This window comes from Neoarius graeffei, chromosome 27 (assembly GCF_027579695.1).
Source record: "Neoarius graeffei isolate fNeoGra1 chromosome 27, fNeoGra1.pri, whole genome shotgun sequence".
Classification (NCBI taxonomy): Eukaryota; Metazoa; Chordata; class Actinopteri; order Siluriformes; family Ariidae; genus Neoarius; species Neoarius graeffei.
The window spans coordinates 16763887-16783386 of NC_083595.1; the positions used below are offsets into that span (position 1 = coordinate 16763887).

The 19500-nt window shown below is 41.2% G+C and overlaps 1 protein-coding gene across 1 annotated transcript in view; it reads right to left on the bottom strand.

Moving 5' to 3' along the window:
- il1rapl1b (interleukin 1 receptor accessory protein-like 1b) overlaps positions 1–19500 on the bottom strand; it is a 1244729-nt gene that overhangs the window by 157431 nt on the left and 1067798 nt on the right. The window contains exon 7 of the mRNA XM_060911511.1: positions 6184–6316. Within this exon, the coding sequence (XP_060767494.1) occupies positions 6184–6316 (133 nt within the window). The remainder of the gene's footprint in view (positions 1–6183; positions 6317–19500) is intronic.

Genomic DNA, 19500 nt, shown 5'->3' on the forward strand with positions numbered 1-19500 from the left:
AGTGGGTCGAGCAGGCAGGTGGATGTTTTTGATTTCAGGATGAGGTCAGAAATTACATTAGGAGAGGGGAGTTGGAAGCTTGAGAACAATTGAAAGAGGGGGGCATGAGAAGCCAGAGGAGACGGATTGCAGGATGAGTGAGGGGTCAGTTGGTGGTGGATCTTACTTATTTTTGCATTAAAAAATTCAGAGAGTTACAGTGTTCTGTGGAATAGAAATGAGGGGGAAAAGAGTCTGGGGGGCATAGTATTTTGTTCAGCACTGAGAATAGGGCCCTGGTGTTCCCATCACCAGCACTGATCAGACCAGCATAATATTGGGATTTGACTGAGGAAAGGGCGTTTTTATAGTAAATGATGTGGGAGTGAGACATTTCCTTGTGAACAGAGAGTCCAGTTTTCTTGTAGAGCCATTCAAGTTGACGTCCTTTGGTTTTGAGCTGTTGTAGAAAAGATGAAAACCAGGGAGCAGAGTGAGTGAATAATACAGTCCAAGTTTTTACAGGGGCAAGTGAGTTCAACAGTGTGGAGATGATCATTGTAGAGGGTAACCAGGTGATCAGGAGGGGAGGAGTAAATGAAACTGGAGAGGCTGTCAATACCTGAGGAGAGAGCTGCTAAATCAATGTTTTTAATATTACAGAAAGAGATAAGACGTGACTGTTTAATTTTGGACAGTTTTAAGCTGGAGTTGAATGAAATTAACATGTGATCAGAGATGGGAAGACCATCACCAGAACAGTTAAAAGGAGTGACACCAGAGCAACAGACCAGATCCAAAATATGTCCTTTAGTGTGGGTAGGGAAATCAATGTACTGTTTTAGACCAAAACTGTCCAGGCATGATGTAAAATCCTTGGTAAGAGCCTAATTAAAGTTGTCCATATGAATAATCACCAAGCATAATTACATTGGGAAAGAGAGAGCAGATGTGAGTGAGAAAAGCAGAGAAGTCATTAATAAAATCCTTGTTAGGTTTGGGTGCGCGATAGATAGTAACTAGAACAGTTGGAGTCGGACCATTAAGTTGAAGAGCCAGAGTTTCAAAAGATGAATATGCTGGAACTGTAACAGGTGAGACCTTCCAGGTCTCACAGTAGATTATCGCGAGACCTCCTCCTCTGCCGGTGAGATGGGGCTGGTAGGTGTAAACAAACCCAGGTGGTACAGTCTCATTCAGCTGAGAGAAGTCATTGGGTTGTTGCCACATCTCAGTTAGACATAAAAAGTCATACTTGCGATCGTGGAGGAGGTCCTGGAGTAGTTGTCCCTTGCCCGTAAGAGAACGGATGTTAAATAATCCAATTTTGACGTCGCTGCGCTCGTTGGTGAAGTTAACGCTAGCCGACCTGGCTAGGCTGGCTAATACACTGCGGTCCACTTTCCTACCGGAGTTTCTCAGAGGATGTCGAGTTGTGGACCAGATGGAGTTGATTGCAGTGGAGTCGTCAATGTGGTAGCTTCGTTGGGAGCCACGGTGGATGCATTTCCGAGGAGGTGGGCGAGTGATGTCAGGGCAGAGATGCTGAAGCAGTGGAGGATCATATCGGTGGAGCTGAAGCTGGAGGAGCTCAGCAGCCATGTATTGGAGTAAGGCTGACAATGGATTAAATATAATGGACAGGACAGTCCAGGTAAGCACAAACCTCACGGCAAGGTTGTGAATCTTCATGTTGAGCGAGAAAGAAGTAATGTTCCCGGAAAGCAGTAGGAGTAGGGAGGCGTGGAAGCCCCACAAGTGAGCAGACCAGATCAGACAAAACCGACAAACAGGTTGTTTTGATAGGGGAGCCAAGGTATAAAACCAACAGCGCCGTGTTTGCCAAAGGTAAAATATCTAATGCAGAGTCCATATATTCAATAAAATTAACAAATAAGGGCCTATGAGCAGCGGCAGCAAATGTGCCAGCGTGCACTCAACCAGAAGTGACGGTAGATATCCTCACAAGTGACATTTATGTCCAAAGTAGATAAAGAGAACCCAGTTCAACAAATGAGACAAAAATATTACACTTGGTCATTTATTTATTGAGGAAAATGATCCAATATTACATATCTGTGAGTGGCAAAAGTATGTGAACCTTTGCTTTCAGTATCTGGTGTGACCCCCTTGAGCAGCAATAACTGCAACTAAATGTTTCTGGTAACTGTCGATCAGTCCTGCACACCGGCTTGGAGGAATTTTAGCCCATTCCTCTGTATAGAACAGCTTCAACTCTGGGATGTTGGTGGGTTTCCTGACTTGAACTGCTTGCTTCAGGTCCTTCCACAACATTTCAATTGGATTAAACAGCAAAACAGGCCCAAACCATGATACTACCACCACCATGTTTCACAGATGGGATAAGGTTCTTATGCTGGAATGCAGAGTTTCTTTCTCCAAACATAACACTTCTCATTTAAACCAAAAAGTTCTATTTTGGTCTCATCCATCCACAAAACATTTTTCCAATAGCCTTCTGGCTTGTCCACGTGATCTTGAGCAAACTGCAGACAAGCAGCAATGTTCTTTTTGGAGAGCAGTGGCTTTCTCCTTACAACCCTGCCATGCACACCATTGTTGTTCAGTCTTCTCCTGATGGTGGACTCATGAACATTAACATTAGCAAATGTGAGAGAGACCTCCAGTTGCTTTGAAGTTACCCTGGAGTCCTTTGTGACCTTGCCGACTATTACACGCCTTGCTCTTGGAGTGATCTTTGTTGGTCGACCACTCCTGGGGAGGGGAACAATGGTCTTGAATTTCCTCCATTTGTACACAGTCTGTCTGACTGTGGATTGGTGGAGTCCAAACTCTTTAGAGATGGTTTTGTAACCTTTTCCAGCCTCATGAGCATCAACAACGCTTTTTCTGAGGTCCTCAGAAATCTCCTTTGTTTGTGCCATGATACACTTCCACAAACGTGTTGTGAAGATCAGACTTTGATAGATCCCTGTTCTTTAAATAAAACACGGTGCCCACTCACACCTGATTGTCATCCCATTGATTGAAAACACCTGACTCTAATTTCACCTTCAAATTAACTGCTAATCCTAGAGGTTCACATACTTTTGCCACTCACAGATATGTAATATTGGATCATTTTCTTCAATAAATAAATGACCAAGTATAATATTTTTGTCTCATTTGTTTAACTGGGTTCTCTTTATCTATTTTTAGGACTTGTGTGAAAATCTGATGTTGTTTTAGGTCATATTTATGCAGAAATATAGAAAATTGTAAAGGGTTCACAAACTTTAAGCACCACTGTATGTAGAATGTAAAAACCATAAAGCACAGTTATTTCCAGAAAAAAGTTGCACCTTTACTATTACACTACTACTACTACTACTACTACTAATAATAATAATAGATTGAAATCGAGATTCTTCTGAGCATAAAATGTGCACTGTGGTGTCCAACAAGAAATATTCCAATTTGTTTCTGCTGGACATGGGTCTGTTCTGGGTCTATTATTTCCCTTATATATCTGGCCAAACGGACATGTAATTTGCACATATAATGTCATTCATTTCTATGCAAATGACTATAAAATTTAAATGCATGGATGAATTGAAATGTCTATTTCTTAATGTCAGATAGATAGATAGATAGATAGATAGATAGATAGATAGATAGATAGATAGATAGATAGATAGATAGATCACTTTCTTCAATCCAGAAGGAAATTCACATATTACAGCAACATAGAGTTAGAAAGTATACTAAAAGTAATTTAACATTCTAAATAAAATAAAACAAGAATAAACATGTACAATTGTATATAGTACGATATGGTAGTGCTGTGTAAACGTTCACATTTATGCAGTTATCCAATCAGCCAATCATATGACAGCAGCACAATGCATGCAGGTGAAGAGCTTCAGTTAATGTTCATAATCAAACATCAGAATGGGGGGAAAGTGTGAATTCTGCGACTTTATTAGCTGTGGTATGGCTGTTCTTGCCAGAAGGGCTGGTTTCACAGGAGTGGAACCTAATGTGGTCTTCTGCTGTTGTAACCTATCCACTGCAAGGTTCATGTTTTGTGCATTCTGAAATGATTTCCTGCTCACCATGGTTGTAAAAAGTGATTATCTGAGTGACAATATCCTTCCTGGCAGCTTGAACAAATCTGGCCTTTTCCTTTTGATCTCTCTCATCAACAAGGTATTTCCACCCCAAAACTGTCACTGACTCAATGCTTTTGTTTTCACATATTTCTGTATAAACTCTAAAGACTGTTGTGTGTGATCACACCACTTCCACCTTGCTATATAGCATATACTTTACTACACTGTACTGTATATCTGGTTGTGGTATGCTAATTTAAACATAAGTCATGTGGTGTAAGCCATGTTTTGTTTTTTCAATTAAACTTAAAAAAAATTAAGGTTATAGACTGTGAGGATATCAAGGAAAACCCTGTTCTGGCATCAAAAATTTCATGCTAAGTAAAACCAAGCTGTAAGCTAACTACGTTATTGCAGACTAACATAAGTATTTGTAAGAGATACTGAGGTACACGACGAATACAGTTTACATGATGTATATTACTCTAGTTTGAAAAAAAAGACTGCAGCATAAAGAAAATATCTGTTTTCTGTTGGTCATGGACATTTTGTGGAACAGTTATCCAGAGTCCAGAGGCACTGAATAATCTGTCACCATAGAAAAACATTGGACCAGTACAAGTTGATTACTGTTTGGTCTTTTTCCCCAATTTAGTAGTGGTGATCCCAAGGCAAGTGTCTATGGTACTTATTACCGGTACACTGAATTCTCAATGCCAAAAGAACAGCTTCTCCATGATTAAGAATGAATTAAGAAACTTGCACAAATGCATAAGGTTTCCTGGTACCTTGAGCTTGCAACTAGTTCTAGAACCAGCCCTGGCACCTTCTCAGTACTGGAGGACTCAGTTGTGTGAGCTTGGGTGTACTGGATGATTAGAATATGTGAGCTGGGCTGTACTGGATGGCTTGATTGTGTGAGCTGGAGTGTTCTGAATGACTTGATTGTCTGAGCTGAAATATACTATGTCAGGGATGGGTTGGTAGACGGATGTAATTGCAGAAGCGTTTTTTATTATTATTATTATTATTATTATTATTATTATTAAAAGTGACACCAGGCAAACAATCCAAATCAGCAGGCAAAATCATGAACGGATAACACGCAATAGGTTGGGCAAGGCACAAATTGACTATCCAAAGCATAGAAGAAAGCACAAAAAAACAACAACAAACAAACACAGGAACATGAATCAGGAGATAAATACGGAAACATGGCTTAGTAAAGTGTCACTAACAACGTAACACAATATTTTGCACTGAGCATGTGTTTACACAGTCTTTATATAGGTGCACTGATTGTGCTTTAATCTTGTGCAGGTGTGCATTGTTAACAGCGTGCGTGTGAGAGTCCGCTTAGCACGGGCACTGTCTGAAGTGCACCCGAGAGTCCGTTAGATGCACGCACCACAGCGTGCAAGTGTGACACACTGGATAACTAAATTATGTGAGCTGGAGTGTACTGGGTGACTCAAGGTGTGTGAGCTGGAGCGTACTCAATGCAAAGCACTGTGAAGTATGAAGGGAAAGATCTGGAACAGTTAGACCTCAGACTGAGGGCTGTGTTTCTAGCAGGTTGTTTGCCCCTGGTTTCATGTATTAGATCCTGGCAGCACTGTGTACTTGTCTTACCACACCTTAATAAAGATTGCATGCAAAGCTACATTAATAATGTACAGAATAAAACACTGATAACAATCAGAAAATGAGTAACCAACATAATTTTCAGAAAGAGCTCTCTCACACTAACCCTGTTCTCAACTCAAAATACAAAAGAGTTTCAATTTCATATATCTATAGTTACACTAAAAAAAAAAGTTCGAGCCATGTTATCACATTGCATGAGTAAACTGTTCTATGTTGTAAATGCTAATTGTTACAGTAAGTCTCTTATAACATGGACAGATTAGATGTCAGGATTTAACTTGTCCCAGAATTGACACATAAGAGTTCAAAGTTCAGTTTTAGTCCCTGTTCCCATTTAGCTTCCAATATCTCATAAAAGACAGCGATTAATAATAGTCTAGTTTATCTGAAAACTGCTTCAAGGACACATGCAAGAGTATTAAGGTATGCTACAACATATCACATTAGAGACAACAGGTCACTTTGAATAGAAAGGTTTTCTTACTTGATTTCGCTCTCTTGTATCCGGCTCTCATCCAGGTCCTCAATAAACTTCTCGCCCTTCATCCAGTAGATGAGTGGACTCACATCGCCACTGTAACCAAAGAACGCTTGACATGTCAGGTTCACCAGACGCCCTGCAGAGATGAAAAACAGAGTGTCAGAGTTGTCACAGTACTGGTCAGCTGGACATCCATGGCAGACATGGAAGGACCTTGACTATGTGTTGGTGACTGTGCAACTGAAAATGACACCATGTGCATGCTTCTTTTATTGATATTATACTGATACTAACCGAATATTTATCAGATGCAATATAGACATAACAGCTGTGTTAATTGATGCGTGATACATCTGCTGCTATTCTTGTAATATTGAGAACAGATCAGTGTATTCTTCATGCTTACGTCACATCGAGTTTGGCGAGATAAGTATTTCATAATCACAAATGGTGTTTTGAATATTTATGGCAGATACATATACATAATAAAGACAGGGAAATCAAGCGACATCTATTTCCCATACAAACAGCAAGTGACAGCCCTGATTGATGTCTAATAGCCTGATGTTTTAGATGTAGAGCTAATAATGCTACAACCCCAAATCCAAAAAAGTTGGGACAAAGTACAAATTGTAAATAAAAACAGAATGCAATGATGTGGAAGTTTCAAAATTCCATATTTTATTCAGAATAGAACATAGATGACATATCAAATGGTTAAACTGAGAAAATGTATCATTTAAAGAGAAAAATTAGGTGATTTTAAATTTCATGACAACAACATCTCAAAAAAGTTGGGACAAGGCCATGTTTACCACTGTGAGACATCCCCTTTTCTCTTTACAACATTCTGTAAATGTCTGGGGACTGAGGAGACAAGTTGCTCAAGTTTAGGGATGGGAATGTTAACCCATTCTTGTCTAATGTAGGATTCTAGTTGCTCAACTGTCTTAGGTCTTTTTTGTCATATCTTCCATTTTATGATGGCCAAATGTTTTCTATGGGTGAAAGATCTGGACTGCAGGCTGGCCAGTTCAGTACCCGGACCCTTCTTCTACGCAGCCATGATGTTGTAATTGATGCAGTATGTGGTTTGGCATTGTCATGTTGGAAAATGCAAGGTCTTCCCTGAAAGAGACGTCATCTGGATGGGAGCATATGTTGCTCTAGAACCTGGATATACCTTTCAGCATTGATGGTGTCTTTCCAGATGTGTAAGCTGCCCATGCCACACGCACGAATGCAACCCCATACCATCAGAGATGCAGGCTTCTGAACTGAGCGCTGATAACAACTTGGGTCGTCCTTCTCCTCTTTAGTCCAAATGACACGGCGTCCCTGATTTCCATAAATAACTTCAACTTTTGATTCGTCTGACCACAGAACAGTTTTCCACTTTGCCACAGTCCATTTTAAATGAGCCTTGGTCCAGAGAAGACGTCTGCGCTTCTGGATCATGTTTAGATACGGCTTCTTCTTTGAACTATAGAGTTTTAGCTGGCAACGGCGGATGGCACGGTGAATTGTGTTCACAGATAATGTTCTCTGGAAATATTCCTGAGCCCATTTTGTGATTTCCAGTACAGAAGCATACCTGTATGTGATGCAGTGCCATCTAAGGGCCCGAAGATCACGGGCACCCAGTATGGTTTTCCAGCCTTACGCACAGAGATTCTTCCAGATTCTCTGAATCTTTGGATGATATTATGCACTGCAGATGATGATATGTTCAAACTCTTTGCAATTTTACACTGTCGAACTCCTTTCTGATATTGCTCTACTATTTGTCGGCACAGAATTAGGGTTTTTGGTGATCCCCTTCCCATCTTTACTTCTGAGAGCCGCTGCCACTCCAAGATGCTCTTTTTATACCCAGTCATGTTAATGACCTATTGCCAATTGACCTAATGAGTTGCAATTTGGTCCTCCAGCTGTTCCTTCTTTGTACCTTTAACTTTTCCAGCCTCTTATTGCCCCGTCCCAACTTTTTTGAGATGTGTTGCTGTCATGAAATTTCAAATGAGCCAATATTTGGCATGAAATTTCAAAATGTCTCACTTTCGACATTTGATATGTTGTCTATGTTCTATTGTGAATACAATATCAGTTTTTGAGATTTGTAAATTATTGCATTCTGTTTTTATTTACAATTTGTACTTTGTCCCAACTTTTTTGGAATCGGGGTTGTACAAAGCTGCTGTTCGTGATGAGACCAGTTTCCTCCCCAATGATCTTCGCTATACTGTCTGCAGTAAATTGCCTGGAGGCATCATTTGTACTTAAGCAATTCTCAAGTTTTTTTTTTCTTTTCTAGATCACATCTATCTAATAAATCAGAATCATGGTCAATTCATTTTTCATATTTAGTATGCCAGACAATGATGGCACAACAAAATTATTCACACAGTAACTGAAGATTTATTTGAAAAAGCTAAATTAAACTTAACCAATCCAGCACATGCTAAGTGTTTTTCAGGCCACTGTTGGTTATTTTATCACAGAGAGGTTTTTAAGATGAGGATGATGGTGATTAAAATAAAGGTTTCTGGGGCAAAAAAAAAAAAAACAGAGTGCACACCATGAAGCTGAGTCTTCTCTGTTTAAGTTAAATGAGGTGATGCCTACCATGAAGAGTAGGTTATTATGCTGCCCATAGTGTACAGTGGTGCTTGAAAGTTTGTGAACCCTTTAGAATTTTCTATATTTCTGCATAAATATGACCTAAAACAACATCAGATTTTCACACAAGTCCTAAAAGTAGATAGAGAACCCAATTAAACAAATTAGACAAAAATATATTTGATCATTTATTTATTGAGGAAAATGATCCAATATTACATATCTGTGAGTGGCAAAAGTATGTGAACCTCTAGGATTAGCAGTTAATTTGAAGGTGAAATTAGAGTCAGGTGTTTTCAATCAATGGGATGACAATCAGGTGTGAGTGGGCACCCTGTTTTATTTAAAGAACAGGGATCAAAGTCTGATCTTCACAACACATGTTTGTGGAAGTGTATCATGGCATGAGCAAAGGAGATTTCTGAGGACCTCAGAATAAGCATTGTTGATGTTCATGAGGCTGGAAAAGTTTACAAAACCATCTCTAAAGAGTTTGGACTCCACCAATCCACAGTCAGAGAGATTGTGTACAAATGGAGGAAATTCAAGACCCTTGTTCCCCTCCCCAGGAGTGGTCGACCAACAAAGATCACTCCAAGAGCAAGGCATGTAATAGTCGGCAAGGGGCCTCTCTCACATTGGCTAATGCTAATGTTCATGAGTCCACCATCAGGAGAACACTGAACAACAATGGTGTGCATGGCAGGGTTGCAAGGAGAAAGCCACTGCTTTCCAAAAAGAACATTGCTGCTCGTCTGCAGTTTGCTAAAGATCACGTGGACAAGCCAGAAAGCTATTGGAAAAATGTTTTGTGGACGGATGAGACCAAAATAGAACTTTTTGGTTTAAATGAGAAGCGTTATGTTTGGAGAAAGGAAAACACTGCATTCCAGCATAAGAACCTTATCACATCTGTGAAACATGCTGGTGGTAGTATCATGGTTTGGGCCCGTTTTGCTGCATCTGAGTCAGGACGAATATTGGAGGAAACCCACCAATATCCCAGAGTTGAAGCTGTTCTGTATGAAGGAATGGGCTAAAATTCCTCCAAGCTGGTGTGCAGGGCTGATCAACAGTTACCGGAAATGTTTAGTTGCAGTTATTGCTGCACAAGGGGGTCACACCAGATACTGAAAGCAAAGATTCACATACTTTTGCCACTCACAGATATGTAATATTGGATCATTTTCCTCAATAAATAAATGACCAAGTATAATATTTTTGTCTCATTTGTTTAACTGGGTTCTCTTTATCTACTTTTAGGACTTGTGTGAAAATCTGATGTTTTAGGTCATTTATGCAGAAATATAGAAAATTCTAAAGAGTTCACAAACTTTCAAGCACCACTGTATATGTGGTTAAATAAGCATGTACTGCAGCATCACTGCACAACTGGTGTTTGTACTGTGAAAATTATACAAGACAAAACACAGATATACTAGCCAAGAAATAACAGCTTCCCTTTCATTCGTGGTGTCAGTAATATAGCCTTTAACATGCAGCGCTTGGTTATTCTTTTCCCTTACATTACTTTCAGAGCAGCTTCTCATTTTTGTTTTTTCACGCAAGGACACAAGCAGGTGGCGTGTTAGAGATTACTGATTGTTCAAGTATCAGCATGAGTTCCAAATACAACTAACAGATTTTTCTTTGGATTTGGTTTCAACAGTCTGAGAACAGCACTGCAGAAATGTTCTGGTTTGTGATCGAAAGGTTTTGATACAGTAAACTATGATATACTTTTCTGTCTTTCCTCTATAGCTATTACAGGTATTGCTAGAATGGTTTAGATCATACCTTTCTAACAGAACAGCATACATGTCAACCCCTCACGGCTCTCGCCTGTACTCCCTGGTAAATAAATCCATAATTTCCATACCAAATCCATAGTAATATTTCATGCATAATAAAAATGTATCAGATCTTACCTAATATATGCACTGGTTTATTTCTGTACAACCTTTGTTGGCTTTTGCGTGAATAAATTAATTGACGGCTGTCTCTTTTTCTGGTTTGAATTCTTCACATGCATTTGAGATTTCATGTGTTCCCTCACGTCGTAAATTCCAGAGGCAAACACTTTCACGTCTCTACAACAAATTGTGCAGTTGACATACTCAGCACCCATTTTGGAAGCGATAATTATTTAATTGAATGTTTCTGTCCATTCGGGAAGAAAGCGACCTCCAGTTTTAGATGTTTTGAGTTTTTTCTTCAGTGGTGCCATTGCCAACATCTTCACCTCTTGACTTGTCTATTGTTACGCTACATGTGTATGGAATCAATTTTGTGCCAAAATGTTCATACAATACTTTTGAAATATCAAACAAAAACGATAAATCAAAATAAAAATAAATAAATAAATAAAAAGTCAATTTTTTTTAGACTGGCAAACAAATTATTTGTGTAATCGTGCAAAATATCAGTCTATTACTCTTCAGAAACCTTTTATTTTTGTTACACGTCTTTCTCAGTTTTGTTTGACGTAATTTATTTTGGTTGCGATTCCAGCTTTCTCGTTTGCGCTCCCTGACTCTTTGCTTGCAGTTTTGGCACAAACTTCACGTGTGGGTGGGCTGTCCAGGAATGCATTCCCATTGGGTAACTTGTGTTTGACTGACAGCTATGCTCAGCGATTCCCCCGGAGGCTGTTGCGGCCATTTCCTACTCGGATTTTGGGGGACTGTTTGACGAGTGACCGATCCATTGACGGTAAACAAGGATCGAGTGGACTTCAGTGGCGACTATGATATTGAATTAATTCAACAAAGTGTAAGTGTGGGACAAATGTGTTGTATGTGTTGCAGTAGTACACATTATGCAGGCGTGTTTAACGTTAGCAAGACAGCTATTATATTGGGTAGTGGAGCTAAGTCTAACATTTGACTTGCCACGAAACACCTGCATAATGGGTACTACTGCAACACATTTGTCCCGTACTTACACTTTGTTGAATTAATTCAATATCATAGTCGCCACTGAAGTCCACTTGATCCTTGTTTACCGTCAATGGATCGGTCACTCATCAAACAGTCCGCCAAAATCCGAGTAGGAAATGGCCGCAACAGCCTCCGGGGAATCGTTGAGCGTAGCTGTCAGTCAAACACAAGTTACCCAATGGGAATGCATTCCTGGACAGCCCACCCACATGTGAAGTTTGTGCCAAAACTGCAAGCAAAGAGTCAGGGAGCACAAACGAGAAAGCTGGAATTGCAAACCAAAATAAATTACGTCAAACAAAACTGAGAAAGATGCAGAACAAAAATAAAAGGTTTCTGAAGAGTAATAGACTGATATTTTGCATGATTACATGAATAATTTGTTTGCCAGTCTAAAAAAAATTTGACTTTTTTACTTTTTTTTTTTTATTTTGATTTATTGTTTTTGTTTGATATTTCAAAAGTATTGTATGAACATTTTGGCACAAAATTGATTCCATACATGTGCTGTTATTTCCCGCTCGGTGTGCAGGAAAATCACAATTGCGCATGCTCAGACATTCGGAATGGCTTGTTGGTACTAGCGGAAGTACCGGTTGAGTAATTCTAAATGTAGAAAATGGCGGCTCCCATGCATTTTCGTATTTCATGACGATTTTTTTGATGGTAATAAATCAAAAATAATTTTAAGGTGAAAATGTAGAAAAATCCGTAGTTGAATACCACTATGCCCATACCATTTTTAAAATGCCAAAATCCGTAGGGAATACGGGAAATCCATAGGGGTTGACATGTATGGAACAGAGTTTGTCACGTGAGGAAAACATGCATAAATCACCCACTACCAGAGCACCTGCAGGATCCTTGTACATGGAACAAACACTCAAAAGACGTTGTACAACCTAAATGGCAGTAGCTTATTTGCAGCAATCATAGAAGAACCATCTCAGCCTATTGACAAGAACAGGCTCTCATTCTGCCATAGTTTTGAGTTAATAAAAGCAAATATGTTTCTTGTTCACAAGCTCATAATGTGCACCAGAACAGTAACCAACCCGGTGATAATACTCACCAGTCTGAAATCTATAAAATTCTTTGGACTCATTATTCAAATGGAAATAAATCTCAATTTTTAATCAAAATAATTCAAACTGCACTGAGGATTTCATTGCCACTTTGCATATTGAATTGCCAATTGCAAAATGCATTGCCATTTGAATAAAGACTCCAAAAAACTTCAAAATTGCACCTGCAATTTGTATTTAGCCAACCTAAGCAGATTGTTATAAATATACTGAAAAATAAAAGCAGATATTCACAGTACAGGTATTTATCCTTCACTTTTTTGGTTTGCCCAAAAGCAAAGCATGAGGATGTTGCTAATGAGACCACTTTGTTGTCATGTCAAATGAGAGTCTGCTCAGGATGAGGTTGAATCACTTGTGTTGATGTCACTCATGCTCTGAAAAAGGCTGAACTGAAAGATGAGGTGGATGTCCTGATCCAGAACCTAATGCAGTGACAGCTAAGTTAGGCTCTACTGTCTTTTTTTTCTTTTTATATTAAAATGTTCACTTAAACTGTATTGCTTTCATTTTTGTATTTTAGGCATTTTTACTTTATTTCAGTGTGCTACTTATTTCGCTTACACTAATTCCATTACTGTTTTCGATATGCCACTAATCAAAACTGCCAGCCTGCCTTGTGCCAGTGTTCATACTTGACATACAGGTGGGGCACCACTGATCCTCTAACCCTGTCAAAGTGTGCACCAAGGCTCAATAGTCCCCTCCTTTTAATCATCTACATGCTACCTGTTGAACAAATTTTCCATAGTCATGGTCTTCGCTTTCATTGTAATGTTTATGATATTCAGTTATATGTCAGTGCAAGCAGAATTTCTTAAACAGAGACCAAAGAGAAATACTGTTACTCAATTACATTTCTCACCCTTTTTGATTTTTAAAACAATTTTACATACTTGTTTTACATCGTGTGATCTTGTGTGTTAGAAATGTATGTAACTTAAACACCCACTGTATATCCATCCATCAAATAAATACACTCAAAAAAAGGAAACTGGCTTGCTGTTACATTTACGTAAGTGTAGCATGTATTTTCTATGAAATAAATTCATGTTTTCAAGATGAACATGATGAAATTGTGTAGCATTTGCATGAAATTCAACAACCTCACATGAATTAGATTAATTCATGTTAAACTGAACCGAGGTTATCTAGTTTCAGTGCGTAACCAGGAAAATCAAGGCCATTATCACGGAAGATATTGCGAGAGGAGAAGGATAATAAAATAAGGGAAGCAGTGTGCTCTATTATTTATCAGTTTTTCATAAAAAATGGAGGCACAAACTATTTTTTATTTTTGTGTTGTTTGCAAGGAATTGCCAGTGTTAATTATTTTTGCACTATCATTGCCTATTTTGGGAAACAATTTTATGGCAACATTTTGTTTGTCTTGTGTTAGGTTTCCACTATTGACGCCAAACAAGCCATAAACTTAACAGTTACCACTTAAATTGCAGTCATTGTAAATGTTGTGCAAATGTGTGATTACAAAGACATGGGCACATTGTTACACTTAAATACAGTGATGGTTTTATTGCAAGATCTCCTGTTTGTGTTTTGTTTCCACCCTTGACACTAAGCAGGGTATAGATTTTGTTGTTTATACTCAAAAGTTAAAGGTGGTGCAGTGGTTAGCACTGTTGCTTTGCAGCAAGAAGGTCCTGGGTTCGAGCCCAGTGGCCTTTCTACAGTATGTGGAGTTTGCATGTTCTCCCCGTGTCTGTGCGGGTTTCCTTCAGGTGCTCTGGTTTCCCCCACAGTCTAAAGGCATGCAGGTTAGGCTAATTGGTGGCTCTAAATTGACTGTAGGTGTGAATGGTTAGTTGTCTCTGTGTTAGCCCTGGGATGACTTAGCGACTTGTCCAGGGTGTACCCTGCCTCTTGCCCATAGCCAGCTGGAATAGGCTCCAGCTTGCCTGTGACCCTGTACAGGATAAGCAGCTAGAGATAGTGGATGGATGAATCCTTATAGTTAAGTTGAACTGACCCTAATAAATTTTATCGACTGAACCCAAGTACATCAAGTCAGACCCAACCATAGTAAATAAGTTAATTCAACTGAAATAAATTCAATTGATTCAACCCAAGTACATGAAGATGGACCAATAAAACTACTTAACATTCAAAGAAAGCCATCTAATTGTGTGGAAACACTTTCCATATTTTTTTTTATGTTCAAAGGGTCTTTTTTTTAGTGTAAATGATCCACCTTAACCTACTGTTCATCAGAAGCTAAAGAAATTATTTGAAAAAAAAAAGATCAATAAAAATGGTGTACATTCCAAATATATTAACTTCCAGTAAATAACAGATCTTTTGCATTTAAATTAGTAAATAATGACATTATCTTGTTTGAGAAATAAAATTTTGCAATAAGTTATATATTTATTCATTTTAATTCCCCCCCCCCCCCCAATGTGAAGCATAAAACCAGTTAGTAGTAGTAGACTGAGACTTTAGAACTCTATAATAACTACCTCGATAAGTATGTGGCTAATGAATGAAGGGTCATCGAGTCAATTACATTAGAATTCAATCAATGCCATTCACTGAAAGCAGCACATTTCATTATTGGAAAGTTTAATCACTTTAATTAATTTCCTTTACAAGTCTCTGAATCACTCCCAGCATGTGAACTTCACTGAAATCAAACAATGAATTTGTGATATGGATAACTTCTTACTGCACAAAGAACTTTCCAGACACCTTCTTCAGGAAATAATGATCAAGATAGCATCTTTCTTTTACCATGACTGATGTATGGATTGATGCTGTAGAGCCAGAGTGGTGAACTCAATTTCTATGAGACCTTGAAGGGCCCTTAGTTTAAAAGTACTATGTTTTTACTTTATTATTATATGTGCATATATTCTCTAATCAGATAACTGCCATAAAATCACTTAACATATTTATTTTTGCTTCATAATGATGACAAAATTGCATTAATTGATCCCACACGTTTTTACTGCATCAGTAAAGAACAAATCATATGGGCTTATCTTCTCAGTCACTCAGTCTCCAACATCTCTTATATCACTGTGTTATACATTTTGACAATAAGATTCAATCATTATATCAAAAGCCAATTAACACAACACATTTTTGGAGCATTTTTAAACATGCACCATGTGTTGCAGATGCACATGTCTGTATTCAAGTCTGTTAGTAAGCATTGAAACACCTCACTTCCAATCACACACACACACACACACACACACACACACACACACACACACACACACAGACGTCATGATTGCACAGCCTGTGCTGTAGCTGGAAAGAGTACAGTAATGATATTTAGGTTAATTACACTGATCAGCCATTACATTACAACCACTGATAGGTGAAGTTAATAACATTGATTATTAAGGACTGGAAACCAGAGGTTTAAGCTGTGATACATGAAAGATGGGGTGAACACGTCACATGGTAAGTGGTAATGCCAGTCTAACGGAACATGGGTTGATTGCCTTCTTGATGAGGAAGGGTCCAAGGAACCTGGGTGCCAGCTTGCAAGAGACAGCCCTAAGTGGCAGGTGGCATGTGGAGAGCATAACTTGCTGACCCACTCAGTAGGTGGGTGCCTTGGAGCAACGTTTGTCGGCCTGCTTCTTGGATGCGAGTGCGGAGCGAATGAGTCTTCTCTGGGCCAATGCCCATGTTCTCCTGCAGCGGCGTATAAAGGCCTGGGCTGATGGTATGGCAACCTCCTCCTCCTCCTGGCTGGGGAACAGTGGTGGTTGGTACCCTAGTGAGCACTGGAACAGAGAGAAACCTGTGGCAGAGGAAGGGAGTGTTATGTGCATATTCGATCCAAAGTAAGTACTTGCTCCAAGAACTGGCACCCCTGGACGTCATGCACCTGAGTGCAACCTACAAAGAATGGTTAGCCTGTTCTGCCTGGCTGTTGGTCTGTGGGTGGAAGCCTGAGGAGAAACTACAGGTACAGTAGCCCCAATGAGTTTGCAGAAGGCTCTCCAGAACTGTGCAGTGAACTGAGGACCCCGGTCAGAAACTATGTCAGTAGGCAGACCATGTAGGCGGAAAACGTGGTGGATGAGTAGTTCTGCAGTCTCTTTGGCTGAGGGGAGCTTGGGCAGAGGAATGAAATGGATGGTCTTAGAAAAACAGTCAGTCAATGACAGTGAGGATGCATGTATTGCCACCTGAATTGGGGAGTCCTGTGATAAAATCCAGGGCGATGTGAGACCAAGGTCAGTGCGGAGTAGGAAGGGGTCTTAGTAAGCCGCAGGGGGTCGATTGGCTGTCTTGTTCTGGAAGCATGTGTGGCAGGCTGCCACGAACTCCAGGACATTCTCCTTGATGGATGGCCACCAAAAGCACTGCTGGATGAGAGCCAGGGTTCAGTCGGCTCCCAGATGACAGGCCAGCTTGGAACCGTGACCCCACCGCAGCACCTGAGTTCGCACATGACAGGGAACAAACAGGTGCTTACGAGGAATATTGTTGGAGTTACCTTCACTGGGGTCCTGCTCCAGGGCCTTCTGCACAAGCGTCTCAACTTCTAGAATAGTGGCTCCCACCAGGCAGCGTGGAGGAAGGATAGTCCAAGCCACTCGAGATTCCTCTTGGTGGGAAGAGAACATCCTGGACAGGGCATCAGGTTTGCCATTCTTGGAGCCTGGGCAGTAGGAGAGCGTGAAGTTGAATCGGGAGAAGAAGAGAGAGACCAACAGGCTTGACGAGAGTTGAGACGTTTGGCAGACCTGAGGTACTCCAGGTTTTTATGGTCAGTCCAGACTAGGAACAGGAGATCAGACCCATCTAGCCAGTGCCTCCACTCCTCCAAGGCTAGTTTCACAGCCAGTAGTTCTCGGTTGCCAATGTCGTAGTTTTGTTCGGCTGAGGATAGCCGGCGGGAGAAGGAGCATGGGTGGACCTTGCTGTTGTTGGCCTTCTGGGATAGGATGGCTCCGACCCCTGACTTGGAGGCATCAACCTTGACGATAAACTGCTTGGTAGAATCGGGTATGGTGAGAATGGGTGCTGTGGTAAACCTGTGTTTGAGACTGGAAAAGGCTTTCTCTGCTTCCTCCCCCACTTGGTTTTGGTCAAGGTCAGGGCTGAGAGAGGTCTGGCCACCATGCTGAAGTTGCGGATGAAACACCTGTAAAAAAGTTGGCAAACCCCAGGAAGTGCTGGAGCTCTTGTCTCGAAGATGGGGTGGGCCAGTCAGCGACTGCCTCCAGCTTGAGGGGGTCCATCTGGATCTTGGCTGGTGAAATGATGAACCCCAGGAACACGACCCTCTGCCTTAACAAACAGCTTATTCTCCAGCAGGTGTTGAAGAACCTGCTGGACATGACCCTGATGTTCCTCCAGGGACCGAGAGAAAAATCAAGATATTCTCCAGGTAAACAAAGACAAAAGGTGTTAAAGTCCCTCAAGACATCATTAGCCAACACCTGAAATACCGTGGGCGCATTAGTCAGGCCAAAAGGGTACTCATAGTGGCCTGTGGTGGTGTCAAAGGCCGTCTTCCACTCGTCCACTTCCCTGATCCTAACTAGGTGATAGGCATTGCATAAGTCCAGTTTAGTGAACACCTTAGCTCCCTGGAGTAGTTCGAAGGCTGTAGTCATGAGCGGTAGTGGGTAGCGGTTCTTGACTGTGATGGCATTGAGACCTCAATAGTCAATGCAGGGGCAGAGCAACTTGTCTTTCTTCTCCATGAAGAAGAATCCCGCCCCTGCTGGGGAGGAAGAAGGGTGGATGATTCCAGCTGCCAGAGACTCAGTGATGTATTCCTCCATGGCTTGTCTCTCGGTGGGGGAAAGAGAGTAGAGACATCCCTTGGGTGGCGCAGTCCCTGGCAGGAGGTCAATACTGCAGTCATAGGGGGTTACAGCCAATACTGAGGGCCTATGAGGGGGAAGGGACACTGCTCGGGTCTTACCGAAGACAGGCTTGAGGTCCAGATATTCCGGAGGCACATAAGAAAGGTCGGGAAACTCACTGTCTGAGGGCTGAGGTGGTTTGGCAGGAGGCAGAGGCCAGGCAGGAGGCCAGGCAGGAAGGACTCCAGCCTAAGATGGCATGGTCAGTCCAGTTTAAGTGTGGGTTGTGCCGCATCAACCAGGGTAATCCAAGAATAACGGGAACGTGAGGGTTGTTCGTGACGTGAAATTGTATAGTTTCGGAGTGATTACCTGAAATCCTTAGGGTGAGCGGGGTGGTGAGGCGAGTGATGGTGGTCAAGCCAGTGCCATTGAGTGTCAGGATGGTGAGAGGGACCTCGAGGGCAAGTAACGGGATTCCAAGATCCTTGGCGGTGGCGAAGCAGATCAGGTTCCTATCTGCCCCCAAGTCGACGAGCGCCTGAAGATGGTGATGCTGATTGTTGAGAGTGATGACGGGGAGCAATGGTTGGTTGGCAGGGAACTGCCCACCAGGGCCCCTCGATTCACTGGTGGGCTCGTCCTTTTAGCGGGCAGGCTCGGCAGATGTGCCCCTGCTGACCACAGTAGAAACAAGCCCCCGTGCTCCGTCAGCGCAGTCATTCCTCCACTGACACCCGTACCTGATCTACCTGCATGGGTTCGATGGACGAGGCAGGTGGTGGAGAGGGGTTGAAGTTGCGGCGGCTCCTCTCCTCCATTGTTGGGCCCACGCGTCAATACGATTGGCAAGGTCCATCAGGCTGGAGAGGTCTGACA